The sequence below is a fragment of the Phalacrocorax carbo genome, chromosome 18, assembly GCF_963921805.1.
Source record: "Phalacrocorax carbo chromosome 18, bPhaCar2.1, whole genome shotgun sequence".
NCBI lineage: Eukaryota > Metazoa > Chordata > Aves > Suliformes > Phalacrocoracidae > Phalacrocorax > Phalacrocorax carbo.
In genome coordinates this window covers 12,422,231-12,439,854 of record NC_087530.1, presented here as the reverse complement: position 1 = coordinate 12,439,854, position 17,624 = coordinate 12,422,231, and the positions used below count along the sequence as shown (strand labels likewise).

At 43.7% G+C, this 17,624-nt stretch overlaps 1 protein-coding gene across 19 annotated transcripts in view; it reads right to left on the bottom strand.

Moving 5' to 3' along the window:
• The window catches only part of EXD3 (exonuclease 3'-5' domain containing 3), a 300,891-nt gene that overhangs the window by 161,875 nt on the left and 121,392 nt on the right, over positions 1-17,624 (bottom strand). For 18 of the 19 annotated variants that reach the window (XM_064468665.1, XM_064468669.1, XM_064468675.1 and 15 more), the window contains 2 exons: positions 15,359-15,432; positions 12,500-12,538 (listed from right to left, as the gene is read on the bottom strand). In XM_064468665.1, coding sequence (XP_064324735.1) covers positions 12,500-12,538; positions 15,359-15,432 — 113 coding nt within the window. The remainder of the gene's footprint in view (positions 1-12,499; positions 12,539-15,358; positions 15,433-17,624) is intronic. The other variant, XM_064468680.1, reaches the window with a different exon arrangement.

The following is a 17,624-nucleotide window of genomic DNA, read 5'->3' as shown; positions in this document are numbered from 1 at the left end:
AGGAGGTATAGGGGAATGTAATTGCTTTCTTCAATTTTATCATGGGGGAACATAGAGAAGATGGACTCAGATCCTTCCAGGAAGTCCAGCCAGGCCTAATGGAAAAAAAAAAAGGTGACAGCGAGAGTGGGTAAACACTGCTCCAGGTCCAGAGGGGCTGTGGAACCAGGCAGGGCCCTGCAACAGCTTGTCTAACTAAGCTGGCCCTGTGTTGAGCAGGAGGGCAGAGAAGAGACCTCCACAGGCTCCTTCAAACTGAAATTAGCCTCTGATTCTGTGATTAGCACTGCTGTGCATTCCCCAGCACCGAGACTCGTCGCCACACAGACAGGCAGCTTCTTGCAGTGACTGCTGCTTTCAAGTTCCAAGCACCTCCCGGGCGGAGAACACCCAGGATCTCATCTATGCAGAATACAGGATGGTCCTGATCACGCTCAACAATACCGCACAGAGATCCAAATACATTTCCTGCATTGGAATTCCTTCCAGATTTCTGTCAGGCAGCCCCTGAGGGAAGTCATTCATCTTTGCCAGATGAAGTCATCATGTCTCCAAAATCTGCTCATACTGCCGCAGATGAGAGAAGGTATACAGCAGAGGTAAAGAACGAGCTCTACTTTCAGTCAGATCTGAAGAGAGAGTATTTTCAAAAAATATTAAGCAAGAGGTTGAGACATTTTTTAAACACAGGATTAGACATCCTTCATACAACCTTCACCCAACTCATGGAGTAACATAACAGATAAAAACTGTCTGCTGGCAACGGCTCCGCTTCACAGGGCACACAACACTTCCTACTCCAGAGATGAAAGGCTCAGCACACAGCAATTTAACTTAGTGAATCTGACACGATCATTACCAGATATCACTTCAGTAGCTGACCAGAACATGGATATCCATGTTTCTTGGTTGGAGAAGGCACAAGCCCAGACAGAAACTGAGGTTTAACAGAAAAGGTGTAATACTCTACCACAACATTGCCCCAAACTCTCAGGCATGCAATCCCCCCCCCCGATGCTTCGGGACATGGGAGGATTTAGTAAAGAGGGCACCACAATGCATCTATAAGATGGTAAAGCTCAGCACTGACACTGAATCACATTACCCACCAGCATACAAACGCAGTCACTTAAAAGCTGTCCTGAAAAATTGGCTTTTACTGTCTGATTAGCCACTGCTGCTGCGCTTGCAGAACGGCATTAATGAAGGGATCCTGCCCCTCTGCTCCTGGCACTGTGGACTTCAGACACATCTCCCAGGAGGGAAGGCAGCCTGTGGCCATGTTGGTACGAGTCAGCCAGTGCCACTTGCCTTTGGGGTCACAGATCAGTTCATGGTCTTGTTTAGCAGTGTAGGTGTAGCCTGACGCTCTGGGGACTTTCCCCGTGGGAAGATCAGAACTCTTCCTTTTATTTTAACCCACAGTTAACCCATTTTCCTCAACTACATCCCGCAGCAACTCCAGGTATGCAGATATGCAACACCGGGATGCATTCACCTTGCTCTCCCCTCCACTGCTTGTTCAGGGAATGTCATAGATATGTGTCTTTAATGAGCTATAGAGTCCAGCTAACCCTAGTAAAATAACCATTGTTTGGAGAGAGAAATAATTGCATGACATCCAAAAAAGCAAAATTACAATTCCTTAACAAACAGACTAAGGTAAGTTCACCCTACTTGCTTTTTAAGATATAATTTCTTTTTCTTTCACTTCAGTGTAACGTCTGTCCTGAGGGTCTGTGCTTCTCCCTGAAACCCCTTTCTCACAATCGCTACAGAGGCATCTTCTGAATTCTAACCCTGGTCCCAGAGTTGCTGAATATTATTCATCCCCGGGATCAGCACAGGACCAAGGACTTGTTCTGAATACATAAGCCACACAGTTTTGATACGCTTCCAGATTTCTCACACCTCTTGGTCCCACGATGGCAGGCTGGAGATATTTTCTGGGCGCATTCCAGCACTTGGCAAGACTGAAGATGAATGAGGATGGGGAAATTGGCCAAACTCTTTCAGAGCACAAAGTAGTATGTTACTTATCACAGTAGATGCTTTGTCTAAGTCCAATAACACAGTTCATTGAAGACAAACTGGCAACCCTTATCTTCCTAGTGTATTTTGAAGTAGCATTTATCTATCTGCCTTTTGTCATTATGTCACGCACACACCAACAAAGTGTCACTGGGGCAAATAGCAAATTGTGCTCTCCAGTTTACGAAAGTGAGGGCTCCCATCATATACTACGCATTAGGTGACCTGCACTGCTGCTGAGGTTCACCGAGCCTGGTCCTCATGTGACCCAACAACATTTCTCTGGAGTCTCAAGCCTAAGGAGGTTTATACAGTTGCCAAGTACTTTCATAAACTTCCTACAAAGGTCACCATTACATAACTCTATTTTGGTCTTCAAGCATGGAAGCGCGCGTGAGAAATATATAACACTTTCTACTAAGCTAAAAGGCTGCCTGAAGGATTACTATCAAATGTGATTATTCCAAAATCCAACTCAGCAGAAGTGTATGACATCCACTCGTACTACAAGATCTGTCTGTAGGAACGCCACTCCAGCTACAAAAGCACAGCAAGGGACCGCAGCGACAGCCGCACGCTGCCAGAGAGCGACAGCATGCGGGACAGGAACAGAGAACTAGAGCACTGCTTGACTACAGGACCGCGAGAGCTGCAGATGTGTAAAGAGGAAGAGCCCGCAGGAATGAAACCCCTGTTGTTGTGTCTCCACTGCTGCTGTTAAATGAACTTGCAGAATTACACTTAATCGGTCTGTCAGGATGTACATGAGCTGAAGCCACCATGACGCCTTCCCATTTCTTTTGGATAGCCGTAATGTTAACCCCGATGAGCCAAACCGGTACACAGTTAACCAACCAATCACTCAACTAAATGCTCCCATACCCCGTCATGAACATAAGAGAGTTCATGAGCTCCATCTTCCCTTCCAAAACGTCATGGAATTCCAGCACATTTACTCCCCAGTGGTGTGGGAGGATTTGCTGCTCAGGTCCAGCCTGTACCAGCTCCACATGGCCGAGACAGACTTTCCAGGAGGAAGGGTCTTCAGATGGGGAAGAGCCTCAGAAACCTCTTCCTCGTTCTCTCCCCACTCCATTCTCCCTGCTCAGGTCAAACTCCAAGTTATGAGGCCAAGCAACAAGGCAGGAAACTCCTGTTACTTGGTCCTGGCTCTGGATTATTTTAACAGCTTTCTATAGGGGTTCTCCTGTACAGGATGCACCCTTACTCTGCCTGCATTTATTCCTGGTGCACGGCAATTCCCCTCGGACCTGCACTTTTCTTGTAGAAAAAGGTGCATGAAAGGCTGGTCATCAAAGAGCTCCAGGTTCTCACTCGTATCACCACCTTAATTAAAAGGCCTGTAAGCTCTGAAGTGGAATTAACCTAAAATCTCCTGTGTTCACTGCCAAAGAAGAAAAGCAGCAAGCTAATTTCTTTGCTTTCTTTTTAACCCAGCCCTGAGCTTCACTGATATCAGACTTCTTAGGTTTCTTCTCTGCTGCTGCTGCTGCTGCTTCACTTCTAGGCAGGTTTGTGAGTGCTCATGACCTGCCTTTGAAAGCCCTTCTGCAGGCCGTGCTGGGGCTCGTCAGCAATGCGCGCCATGGGCTATTTCATTCACCTTCCTGAGTCTCGCTGTGCCTTGTATTCACACCTAGCACTCTCCCCAGCTCTGCTCTGCTTATCGATCTGTTCCAGCCCAGGCTTGCTTCAGAATAGTTAGGAACTTGGGTTTAGGTTCTTTTCTCTCTAAGAACATGCTAACGTGGCATTCCCCCAGCAGGGGACATTTTTCTATTTACTGAAGCCTTCAAAGTGAATAAGCAAAAATCTTGACGATGGAAATACTTGCTCAGGAGCACTAACTCTTCCCATCATTAGTCTATGAAAAATAGATGCCCACAGGAAAAACCCAGGTTACCACTTATTTCTATTTTACTATGCACAAACCTCATCTGGCTCACAGCCAAAGCAATAATAAGTATCCTTGCAGGATCTTTACTAAAAGCAAAGCTTGGCAGTAGATTTTTCTCTCCTTTAATCTCTTTTGGTACATTTAAACTCCTGGTGGTTTTTGTACTGAAGTAGAAATGCTTGCCAGGGTTGACTGAACTCTGAAATTCACACCCTGGCAAATTGGACTGATTTCCTAAATCCATAATTACAACATTCCTCAGAGATATGCATTCTTTCAGAGCGAACAAGGGAAGATTAGTTTCCTGTTTCTTCCCATTTACATGACTTCTCTGTCAAGAACTTTTTTTGTTTCTAAACAATCCTCTGTTTATGCGGTTCTCTTCTTGGCAGGGAACTGGTGAACTAATCCTGCCTAAAAGTCAGGATTGCCTAAATCAGCCAAACTATCAATTGCAAATAGCCCGACCATCTTTGTGCAAGGCAGCTGATTTGCACGGGCCTTCAGAATCCAGTATCTACCCATGGAAGCGCTCAGACAGGTACCGATCGATTGCAGGGTTTTTAAATAATCTGGGATGATTCTCGAATGACCGGGTGGCTTTACTGCTGACCGGATAAGAACGTGAGTGGATCTGTGCACATGTGTGAACATGTAGAAGTTTTAAGACTTTAGAAAACCTGGGCAAACGAAGCCCCCTACATCTGCACGTCCCCGAGCACGCAGAAACTGGCACAGGGCAAGAGCATGGCGGTCTCACGCCACAGAGCTGCAAACAGGAGTTGTCTCCCACCCGCAGAATACATGCAGAGCCCTGTTGATGACCTATTTGCTTCCCACTTTTAAAAAAGCAGCAAGCACATTGTCTTCTTCTGTGCTAGCAGGCACATTCCATGTCCCATCCTCTCTGCCCTTCCCCGTTTCTGCTGGAGAGGCCAATGTCAGTGCTTTTGAGAGGGTTCCCTTTGTCCTAGAGCAAAAGGAACAGGAGGATTTGCTTGTTTTAAGTGAGGCTGTCCCCATCTTTACTTTGTGGCATACAATCCTATAGCCGATGCAGTTTGGAGTCAGTAACAGGTATCCTGGAAACTACTATAGTGGACTCCTGATACAGCTTTTAAGGGGCTCGTATGTCTGACAGGATCCTATAAAGTTTTGTATGATATTCCTTCCTCTACTGCTTCCTCCTCCTAAGATGCTTCTCCGATTTGGCTGAATTAAACATACCACCGGGAACATCAGTTCAGTCTAACCACTTGCTCATGCTCTTAACTCTTTAACCTAATACTGGCCTCTCAACCTACAGCCATAAGCCAATTAGCCTCTTTTTTATACCATACCAAATCTCTTTCTGATTAAGTTGTGCTTTCAAATGAATGCATGCTGGTGACAGAAATGTAATTATACTGCTTAGCAGCAAGCTCGCCCCGTCTGGTTGCAGGGGGTTTAAGGTCAGAAAGCATCTCTAACGTACCAAAACAATTTAAAGGTTTTTTTTTTCCCCAGTGTGTTCTCTCCAGTTTCCTTTCTTCACTCTCCAGTACTTAATATGTCTGCACATAAAGGGTTTTTGTCCACAACTTTTAAAACTGGGGTTCTGAGCTTTCAAAGGAATTTCTTGCCAATATTTCGCTGAAGCAGAAGACAGATGCTCAGCTCCCGTAAGTTTCTGCTGAATCCCCAGAGCATGGCCCTGTAGATCCACACTTCAGTAAATGTGAGCTGATTTTCCAAAGTTATTAAGCAAACACATCTTCCATCACTCCAGAGAAATTTTTGGCTGATTTTTAAAAATGTTTTTGACATTCTTGACAATTTGGTAGATAGTGCAGAAAACATGGCAGTTTTTCTTAGCTTCTTTGTATCTCCTGTAAAATTCCACCAGAATTCATTACTACGTTTGTGTGTAACCACAATTTATCTAGAAACGGCAGGGTTATAAATAAAACTACCGTAATTAGCATTAGGCACACCAGCCCTCCAGGTCTTACACAAAATAATTCTTTCTAAGCCATGCAGGAGGTATATGGAGATATTTACATTTAACTCTGTGTATCATCCTTTGATAGACTTTTCTTTAAATAGGAAGGCATGGAACACACGGCATGTTTGGCTTTTCCCATATATTTCTCCCACAACAGCTGTGGGTTTGTTAAATGACAAGTCCCCATTTCTTTTAGAGCAACAGTGCTAACTTCATTAGTACAGATGCATATTTTACTGCTCTCTATCCAGAAAGCAGAATGTAACTGAAGAATTACGTTATGCTTTTCCTGAGACAATCAAAGATGTGCCTGTTTTCTGCATCAGCCACATCAGTAAGTCCTTTTGCCTTGCAACTCCGATGTTATTTCAGCTATCAATAAATATATGACACCATTTACAAACCGAACTGAAAAATAGAAGGAAATCTGTACTTCGCCTGCTACTTTTATTGTTCAGTTTTTCCACGGCTTAATATTCCCTTAGGTACAATATACTTGTACATCACATTGTGGCTATATGCTCTCCCCAGAGACCTCCAGCAAGAATAGTAAATCTAAAGAAAAAGGCATGGGGCAAAAGCAGAGGGATTGCCAGAACACTCCCACCACCACTGAGTTTCTGGTCAGCCCCTGAACAGGGGACAAAATGCAGGAAGAGGAATGAAAGGAGCAATGGGAGCAACAAGTGGACACTGGGGGAAGAAAGACTGCCAGTTCTCAACTGATACAAAGCAATTCCCTCAGTCCTGGTTTCACAAGACGGATACCAGATCTTAAACCTGTCACTGGTCCAGATCTAAATACCGTCTATTTTGCAAAAGGGAAATGGAAAGGAAAAAAAAAAATCTTCTCTTTTTTAAACAGCAGCTGTTAGGAACCTGCTTAAAGTTGTGGAAAGATAAATGCTATTCTTCTGCAGATAGCTCAACAGGCAAACTGCAGGCAAAATAGAGACAGGGAATAGCTCCTGCATATTTATATACACAGCCATAGTCGGAGCTACCCAGGCTCAAGTGGGACAGCTCCTCAGCTCAAGCACCCCGCTGCAGCAACACTAGTAGAACCATGACAATTTATTTCAGCTGATGATTCCTCCCTGAGACTTTTAAGGCCAGAAGGAACAAAACCAATCACCCACTGGTTCTAATTTCCTGCTAAAAAAGAGGCCATAAATACCATCAAGGGACTCCACACAACGGCTGGTAAAACTAGTTTTGGTTTCTACCTTCCAGGAAAACAGCCAGTCTAGATTTGACATCTGAGTGATGAAATCCATTATATCCCTAAATAAACAGTTCACTCAAACACAGAGCAAAAGATAATCTGACATGCAGACTTATACCAAAAGACATGCTGTTTATTAATCACCTCCCAAATATCATTCCTATTTGCATTGCACAGATTGCTTAATTCCCTACAGATATTAAGTTCCTTACACTATAAGGATCTTGCTGTACTCAAAACAATCTTGAGTCAATTTTAAAGTTTGCCTAAACTCAGGAGTCCTAGGGACAGACACTAGATGTGGATATTTGCAAAGTGGCCTTTTTGACCTCTTGTCCTTATTAAAGGTTCCCCAGACCAGGTGCTCTGGCCACAAAAAAAAACTTAAAAAAAATAATTGCATTCTGCCCTTTAAATTCCCCTTAAAAATTACCTCCTTGAGCATAACAGCTACGACATTTTATGCCAGAGGTAGTTACATTTTAATTGAGGTCAAAATGGTTCTGTACAGAAAGAGTACATTAGGATCTTGGCATCAGTCACTGAGGATGTTTGTTATTTAGAAATTTACAGGTTAAATAAATAAATAAGATTACATCAACTCCTTGCTGTAGTGTAAGATAATTTACACCTATTAAGGGCCAGGAACTGTCAAAGTTTTTCAAATGTATTACACATAACGGTGGGCACTTTACTTTTATGCCTTCTGTTTGTGCAGATTTCTGAATATTATCTGTAAAGTAGCATAACAACCCTAGAATTTTAGTGGAACTAGAGGTTTTTTTCATTTGCTACATATTACTAGCATCTCACCCCTGGTCACCCAGAGAATGAGCTGGCACGGCATTTTGATTTTCATGGTCAGAAATTTTAAAATAAATAAGTTATCTCATTCTCACAGCTGGAGAAGGAGAGATTAGCTGCAGTCTCTCCCAACACTGAACATGGTGAACAGCTGGCTCCAGGGTTCATCTACTTCATTCTCATGCAAGACCAGAGCAGACTGAGTAACTGCGAAACAGAGGCCTGGAAAATGACAAGGGCCACTTTTCTAAGTGTTGTATCCCTGTACCCTTCCCTCAAGTCGCACATGCCAAAACGAAGGACAGGGTGGTTTCAACCATTAGTTGGCAAAAGGGCTGGCCGATGTGCCACAGCTCACGAGGAGTGCCCAAAGAACCAGACACACCTTTTCAAACACCAGCGCTTTTTCTGAGCATTAGTTTTGGAAGGGTTTAAGATTTTTACATTTGAGAAACTAAGGGACAGTTTCCCCCATGCAAACACTAGTACAGAAAGTATTTTGATTTAGCAACAAAAGGTTCTTTGAGTCGAGGTCAATAAAAGTGGAAGCACCATTTCTACCACTTCACTGTCTCAGACACCTTGTAAAACAGGTGATTATAACACTGACAGTCCTAAATAAACTCATCGGTTTTGACGCCGTCCAACACTGATTCTAGTTATTGCCCAAACAAAGAACTACACTGCTGTGCACCGTCACCCTGTCCTGCTCCATGGGAGAAGGAATTTCATAGCAGGAAGTCCAAATAAACACACTTATACTTCTTGGGCCAAAGTACCCCCAGATAACATTTTAAACTGTATGAACTGGTGAGCTCTGCTGCAGCCAAACTATTCCCTGCAAAAATACTCTGGAGGTTAGAATCATCGAGCAAGCGTGTGCCTTCTGGGCTCTAACTGTTCAGAAATACCCATAATGTTCTGTCAGTCCCCCTGTGCAACTGCCCCCGCCTTTCCTCGTCCAGCTGAGACTGCTCCCGTGGGTGGCAGCAGGGCCTCAGAGCTTCCCAGGCAGCTCTCTCCTCCTCGCATAGGCGGGCACGGCTCCCACGTGGAACGGACCAGACCTGAGGGGTGTGGGGGACTCCACACAAAATGGGTGCCTTGGCACTGATCAGCCAAGCTGAGTCTAGAAGAGCACAATTGCAAGATCACCCCAAACCACCAGTGAGAATATTGCATGCTAAAAGTGGTGCAGCAAAATACCAGACCCTCCTGTTCCCAAGCCCTCTGTTAAACCAGGTGAATTTCAGGTCACCAAAACACAGGTGTCTGGTGCTATTTGAGATGTCCTCAGGCTCCAGCGGCCACCCGAAAGGGAGTGCTCCCCACTAGGTCCCACGTTGTATTGCCAACGTCATGCAAGTATCTCAGATACTATCTGACATTTGAAACGCTGGTAGAGGTGACATCTGCAATCAGAGTTGCTTCCCTGCTATGCTCCTCCTACATGTTACTGTTCTATATATGTTCACTTTCTGAAAGCTTGGCAGATGATTGAAAAAACGCCTTCCATGCTTTTTAGTCTCAAAGTAATTTTGTCCTGCAGAATTTCCAGGGAAACACCAGCATTCAATAAGCCCCTCTTGCTGCTGGCCAAGTGCTCTCTGCAGGACAACCTTTCCTGAACACATCTGACCAGTGTCATAGATCAGCTGTTCTGTGGTGGCTCTACCCAATTCTACCATCTTTATGCAGCTGATTAAAGCTATGAAAAATATGAAGCATGCAAAAATGGAAGCAGAAGGGCACACAGCAAAGCAGACAATTGGCTCATGCCCTGCCTCTGTTTTTTCCTGCCTATCTACCATCAATATCCTACGCACCTTCCCCTCTGCTTGTGAAGACAGGCACTCTCCTGTGTGTTTCCATGCAGCTCAGAATCAGTTAGGCAAACATGAATAGCAACGCAGCTGGCACTGTACAAGAAGAGTACTCTTCCCCTCCCTCTGCCCTCCAGGTATCGCTGCTTGGAGGAGAGAATACAAACCGTAGCTCCCCTCCCAGGCTATCCAGGCTTGCCAACAGGCAGTTGTGATGAGGGCAGTTTCCCTAGGGTATGAAGACGTTTTGATCCCTTTGCTTTCCCTCCTGCCTCCTCTGCCTGCCTACGGCTGCCACCCCTGCCTGTGCAGCCACAGCCTGGACAGCAGAGCAGGCACTGGCAGGCGGAGGGGGCAAAACCAGTTTGCTACAGGGCTGGAAACAGGTTCTGTTGGCCCCACAACTAACTACTGAGTTTCTGCCTTTTGTAGGAGCAGTCAGGATCACACCTTCGATTCATCCCACAGGGCAGGAACAGGAAAATTCTGTACTTGTACTGCTCAGGGTGAACAAAAAGGAATACCAGCCCAGAAATGTCTACCACCCGCCATGCCAAACATGATATAGCCAGCACCACTGAACAAGGAGAGACACCGCTTTCACGAGGGCTCTCAATATGTATATAATTTAAGTCTTGTTACAGCTGCAGCACAGAATTAAACAAAAAACTGGCTTTAGATCCATGAAGACTTTTAACCTCTTTGGACTTAGAATTGAAAAAATATCAAAAAGTCCTGACTGAGAGTTTGCCGTTGTGGAGTCTTTTGGAGTCTTTAGGCACAAGAAGCCTAAGGGATTTTTTTGGTCAAAACATGCCAGGTCATAGGTGAAGCTCTGAGTGGAAAGCTGAACCTTTCCCTCATGTAAAGTCCAATCTTTCAAAAACAATAAAGTCCCGGACAACTTTAGTTTTTGCACTAGAAAACAAAACCTGCTCAGAGATTCCTCCTTTGTAAGTTCTGTTCAGTGCAGCCGTGCTGCCAGCAATGTGAAGCAGAAGCCTACCTGCACATGTGATTATTTCGGTTTCCTCCAGATGTATAGGTACAGATTTTGATCGCTTTAAAGTGATGCCAAAGACAGTAATCTCTGATAGCACTAACAGTCAGGACTGATAACAGGCAAGTTTAAGCACTACTCGTGTTATAATTACACAGTTGTCAAAAATATATAAGTTGGCAGCATGCAGAAAATACAAAGTTTTTTTGAATCCGTTGGGAGAGCAAAGGTGACCTTCTGCCAGAGCCCATTCTGCAGCTGAGCTCTGGGAGCTCTCTAGGGAACTGCCCTACCAGGCACCAAACCGGCACTTTCCAGAGTGCATCTCTCCCCAAGCTTCCTGTCTCCACAAGGGATTGACGCAGTCTGCATTCCTGTATGTTAACTGGGAGGGTCTCCCCACTATTCACCGTAGCATCACAGAAACCCCTTCACTGCGTACACCAAAGTACATCCAGAAGTTGTGACGAAGATGTCTGCTACAGTTTCATGGCTGATCTCATTTCAGGTCTTGACCCAGCAAGGCACCCGCACTTTGAGCTTGTGAGAATCAAAGGGAACCCTGAAAAGTTATTTCACTGGATCAGATCACTGCGTTCAAGAGGCAAGATCCCTTTCTTTCCTCACAGGGTCTGGTCTCTTGCATGGGTATGATAAACTACACTCAGAAGTTGAATATCCACTACTAAAAACACTCAGTACGTTTAACAGTTGCCATGAAGTGCTGCTAGGCATTTTATCAAGGATCTCGCCTTAAAAAACACATCCTTATGTCTTTTGAATTGTTCTTTCTCCTGCTGACCCATGAAAGACAGAAGAAACATCTCACGTTTAAAATTCAGTCATTTTGCTGGTGTGTGCAGACAGTGCCTAAGATCTCAAATGCCTGAGATCGTTAGTTGTCGGGTTGGCCTGGTACCACGCAAAGGCCCACACTGACCATTCAAATGGATTTTCAAAGGAAGACTCTAGGCAGTGGTCAGAAATCCTTAACGGCTGCAGAATTCAAACCGAGAGCAGTTACGGAAAAGGAGCAAACACCGTGAGGTTGCAATTCCGTAGGGATATAATGGACACACAAATAATGACTAATGGTTTGACACCATGGAACTTCTTGATATTTCATTGTCACCTATGTATGTATTGTAGTATCAGGCCACAACACAGTTGCCTGAACTCTCCTGTTTATAGACCAAGAAAAAGAATACTGCTACACTTCTTCCTGTGTTATGAAAATAACTTGTGTCCTACAGAACAAGACGTAGACATCAAAATATCTAACAGTCAATTGATAAACCTGTTGAAAATGATCAGAGCGGAGCATGCAGAGGGAATCTAACGTTCGTCCCTATTTACTCACACACCTTGTTAGCTGCCTGAAGAGAACTCTCTTTTCCCCTCAGAATTAATCAACATAAATATTTGTAGTGTTCACTTACAGATAAGTGTATGAAAGTAAAAGAACGTACTTGATAATCTTATCTAAATGCTCCAGCCAAACTAGAGCATTTTTAAACATGTAACAGGAATTAAAATATAAATTTTCTTCACTGCTCTTCCCTGCATGTACAATCTTGCTATATGCTTAAAAAGTTAGGAGAAAGTGCAAAATTATAACAGTAGGACAGAATCCAGAGCTGGATATTCTGTACATGTTAAAATAACTTCTAAGCAAATAACCCTCAGAAAATGGGAGAGGGAAATCCATACTCACCTGAACATGATCTGTCCAATTCTCCTGAGTCATGGTTTTCTGAAAAGACAAAATTACTTCTCAGCCATCTTAGAAAAGGGAGAATGTTACATACAGCACAAGCTGAAATTTAACACACCATCCTACACACTGGCATCAACTGTGATTGAGGAATGCATTCTGGAGCACACGGGAAACCTCTGCTTCGTGTATGTCACCGGTCAGGGCAGAGCAGAAAAACAAAGCTTAGATGAAGTAATTCAGACAACAGTTCAGGCTTACCCTGCAGCACATAAGACCAAAAAAAGTATATGCAGTCAAAGCAAACAGGCAATGCAGGCCCTTACCCAGCAGTAGCCTGAACCCTCATTATTACCTGGAGCTGGGTCCTGGACTCATTTGCAGAAAACTAATCACCTAACAACTCTCCTCAAAGTGCAGCAGCATTTCTGAATGCCTCAAAGCTCACATGGTGCTCTTGCAGTGACAGAGACATCACTGACCAAAGCTGAAACAGGCCGTGGTCTAGTGGAACACATGGATCATTACTGTGGCCTTTACCTCAGGTTTGTAATATGCCCAACACACTGTTCACCTCAAGAGCTAGCCCAGCGGAGAGCCATCCCCACAGGCTCCAGGAAAGGAAGTGATCTCAGGGATTATCTGCAAGGCTGAGCCTTCGGAATACAAAAATACAAACTTTTTTAAAAAGCCAAGTCATGAAAAATCCTCTGGAATCATGAGGTCTGGGAAAGGAAACTGATAAGTTAATATCCCCAGTCCAGTGTAGTTCAGAGCCAGCCTTGGGGAGGAGCGTGGGATGGGACCTACTCTCTACTCTGCCAAGAACACAGGCTGCATGAGAGTGATCAGCCACCGGGGCCTGAGCCTCACCCCCACTCCTGGCAGAGGGAACAGTGATTGCTAGCGCCACTTTTATGGAAAGGTACAAGAGCAAACAGGGAGTAAGTGCCTCAGAGAAAACATCTTTGAGATATACAAGCATGTAATTTAAATACTAGTGAGATAAAGGAGCCATTTAACCAGACCTCATACACAGCTGAGAATGGTAAACAGAGAACACCAAAGAGCTCTCAGAAGAAGGGACTGTGTCCAGAAACAGCTGCCAAATGTACCTTAATGGAAGTAACTGGCCAGCTTGGATACTTTAAATCAAGCAAATACTCCAAAACAAAGGAAATGGAAGGCCAGAGAGAGCAGAACACCAGCTCAAGAATCCATTCCACTCTGCTAAATAAATACACCTGGACAAATGCTTTCTACTCTCTCACTGCGGATGACCAAGCTCCCTACAATTATGTCATCCAACATTAAAGCTTTGAGATGCCGGACGCTGAAATGCTCGATCCTCCCCAGGTCTTCTGTCAGTGGATCTGGCAGGCGGGAAAGGCAGATCAAAGCCTTCACTGATGGATCGGGAAGTCTTGGAAGCAGAACTGACAGTGCCAGAATGGTGTCATCAGATCACCACCACTCAACCCCATCTTCATATTCAAAGCACCGGGGTATGGGGGATCACTAAAAATGCATGCATCTGCCTTCTTCTGTCAGCACATCAAATGAATCCTTTTTTGAATAAAAGAACAGACACTTCTGGAGGAGGTGTCTCATTTCCTGAAAACTGGCTCTCTGAAGACAGATCAATAGTACTGTAGGAACGACTGAACAACCTGCTGGTCTCTGTTAAAACTCTCTTAAAAAAGGACAAAGTCTTCTGTGAACTGCAGATGAAACACCACTCCACGTTTGGCAAATACAGCTTGGTAATTCGAAGTTCAAGAAACTGAAATATTTCACTAACATTCAGTCTCTTGTGGTCCATGTCCTTCACAGCCCAACTGATACACCCGGATACAGCAAGTGCAAGCTGTTTTTTCCAGAACAGGCAGAACAAAAACTTACTCTCAGCTGGTACAGCCTGTCTCCAGGCACAGGATAATGATGAATGCCAGGCCATCAAGAGAAGCACCAAAACTGTTCTGCTGGCAAGAATAAAAATGTGCTCCCCAATGCAGCGTGCCTAAGAGCATCTAAAGGGCAGCGGCTTGGCTCGGTACACTCATGAAAGGGGAGGAGAAACCATCATCAGGTGATGTGCAGACAACCAACCTCCAAGCTGCCTGCTAGAAACCTGCTCCTCAGAAAGAATTAATGGCATCTTCTTATTTCTACAAGCCCTCCGTACCCGGACAAGTACCAGAATATTTGCAAAGGGAATTTGGAGACTGGACAAAAGTAAAGTTAGTTCAAAGAGTTGTTCAGGAGCTGAAAGGACTACCATTTTGTTCAGGCAGTAACTAGGCTGTTAGCACAAAAAGGCTTCTGTGGCAGGTTTGGGCCTTACCTATCACAGTCAGGCCACAACTACCAAAGCAAAGTGCCTACAAAGAACCCATCAATGCGGAAAGCCTAAAACCTGGTGTTCTTAAAAAAAACCCCAACACACAACACCCCCCCCCCCCCCAAAACAAAACCACCAAAAAACTCTTTAGCTAGTATGCTCCTGCTTACTTGAGATGGCTGACAGAAACTGAATGTATGGAGGCCATATCCTGATCTACCTACACATCCAAGCACCGCTGAGGATGCTGAGGTGAGCAAGCATCCAGGTCCGAGCAGTCACGACACCCAGTCATTAGAATACAAATGGACGCGCAAACTATTCACTTACAGGAAAAAACCAGGTCCAATGGCAGATCCAATATATAATAATAATTATATAATACAATACAATAATAATCAGAATGAAAACTTGCTCATATACTATCAAACATTTCAATCATATCAATTATGTTACTCAAAATGCAAAATAAACAAAAAGCCTCATTCGCAGCCATGTCACGCAATACAGAAACGTACCTCAACAAATCTCTTGTAAAAGAGGTAATTCAGAGTTCTCAAGTGCCGCTGGTTTATGACATTAGGGCAGAGAGCTAAAAGAAGGAAAAAGACATTTAAGCATACAACATAGCTGAACTTCCTTGAAGTTTCACTGTCTTTCCTTTCCCAGTTTCAAACTTGGTATGTGGAAGGCCGGATGCTATCGCACTTGGAACAATGACAGACAGACACACACATTGTCAGCTTATCTAAACTACAAACTGTTATTTACACTTTCAACCATGACTAGCAATGCTAATCCTCGGTTCTGATATCTCTGGTTTTACCACCCTTGAATGATAAGATCCACTTGCTGGTTCAATGTGCTTCGTAGTCAATGACTTCACACCTTTAATTAGGTAGCATCCTCATACCGGCACCATCTCCAGTCTCTAGAGGCTGCATTCTTTTTGATTTAATTGGAACCTGGGCTCTTAATTCATTGAAACAGTTTTGAACACGTTATTCAGGATGTAAACTTGTGGCTAAAGTTTACCCAATAAAATATATATCCATGAAAGAGACTCCATACCCATACAAAGAGGGAGGTGACTATTGTTTCGCTGAGCTAGCAAGCAATAGTTGTTGTTATTATTTTTATTACTGTCATCTTCATTAGATATGCCTCATTACAACGGCAAAAAACAAGATCTTCACTAGACCTTGTTTTGAAATCCAGTGCAAAGACAGATAAACGCAGAAGATTAAATACATTAACTAGGATTAACATACATATCTGTCCGTTCTTGCTACATGCTGGGATGCATGTAGAGGGGAAGATTTAAACAAAGCCTTCATTGGTGTTTCAGTGGCTAAAACCACTTCACTGGTGTTTCAGTGGCTAAAACCACCTCACTGGTAATCAGAAGGAGCAGGACCAGCAACCAGAAAAGGTAACAGAAAACGGTAAAGAGAAAATTCTCTGCAGCCTCACTTGAATCAGCGTACGCCGGGAGAAACTGTTACTGACTCAAAGGGCCTCAGAGCTTAGTACTCTCCGTGCCCCACACATGGCATGCCCAAGGGTTAAGAACTGAGAGAATGAAGAAAGACCTCTGAATACCAGACCCTGGAATCAGAGGGATATGGATTGATGTACCAATGGCTACTGCAGCTTCTCAGAGTCTCTCGAAGCATCGCTTCATAAGCTGAACATTTCCATTTAAAAAAAAAAAAGTTTAAAACTGTTATTTTTAAGTTAATCGTCCACAGCATGACAACATATCCTTGCCCTCAAACGATCTGAGGAAATTATTGCAATTATCCCGCAGGATATTATCCCAATAAATATGGTGATATTTCCTCCGGATATTTTCCCAATATCTGGAGGAAAAATCATCAGCTCGCAGAAAGCAACACTTGTTAACGAAGGTAAGATCAACATAAGAGGTAATGCTATTACCACCTAACTTAAAGATTGCAAGCACTTCAGAAAGCAACACAGCATGTCTGCTCTAGGTCACCAAAAAAGATCCACTGAACATTTTTTTCCTTTGAGCTTCTAGAGGAAATATCCAAAGCCCAGGACTTGGCAGCACTGAGGGATCTTAAGTGCCCAGCTATCTGTGCAGAAAGCAGGACACAGGAACACAGATGGACTGGAACATTTCTGAAGGCAGTAGTGACATCTTCTATTCTGATGGAGCAAAGGAAATGAGTTTGCATCCAGTTTTCTATATTTTGTTACAAAAAACTAATTGAAAATGTGAGGATGAAAGGTAACTTGGTAAGAGAGACAATGAAATGAAGAGTTCAAAGCTCTAAGGAAAGGAAGAACAGCAAAATAAAAACAACAAAATGGACTTCAATAAACTCAGAGAACTGGCAGGTAAGATTTCATGTGAAAATTATAAGGGGAAAAGGAGTCAAGAAGAGCTGGCAATGGAAAAACTGGAAGTGAAGTAAGAGACTTAACTGCTAAATCAGAAGCTTTTCTTGATCTCAAACAGAAGCAGCAAGTTAAAACACATGGAAACTGGCTCACACAAATACAAAAGAACAGCACAAACACATAAAATCAGAAAGCCCAAAGTAAAACATGAGATGCATCTCCCAAAAGCCATAAGGGCAAGAGAAATTCCACATGGCCTTTTGGAGGAAAAAACCCAACAAAAATCTAATGGTGAGGCCAGGGAAGAACTGCCATAGATTGTATAGGAGATGGTAAACTTTCCACCTTGGAGGTCTTTAAGAATAGGTTCCACATTCCACATATATCAGAAATAACGGAACTCCTTTGGCCTTG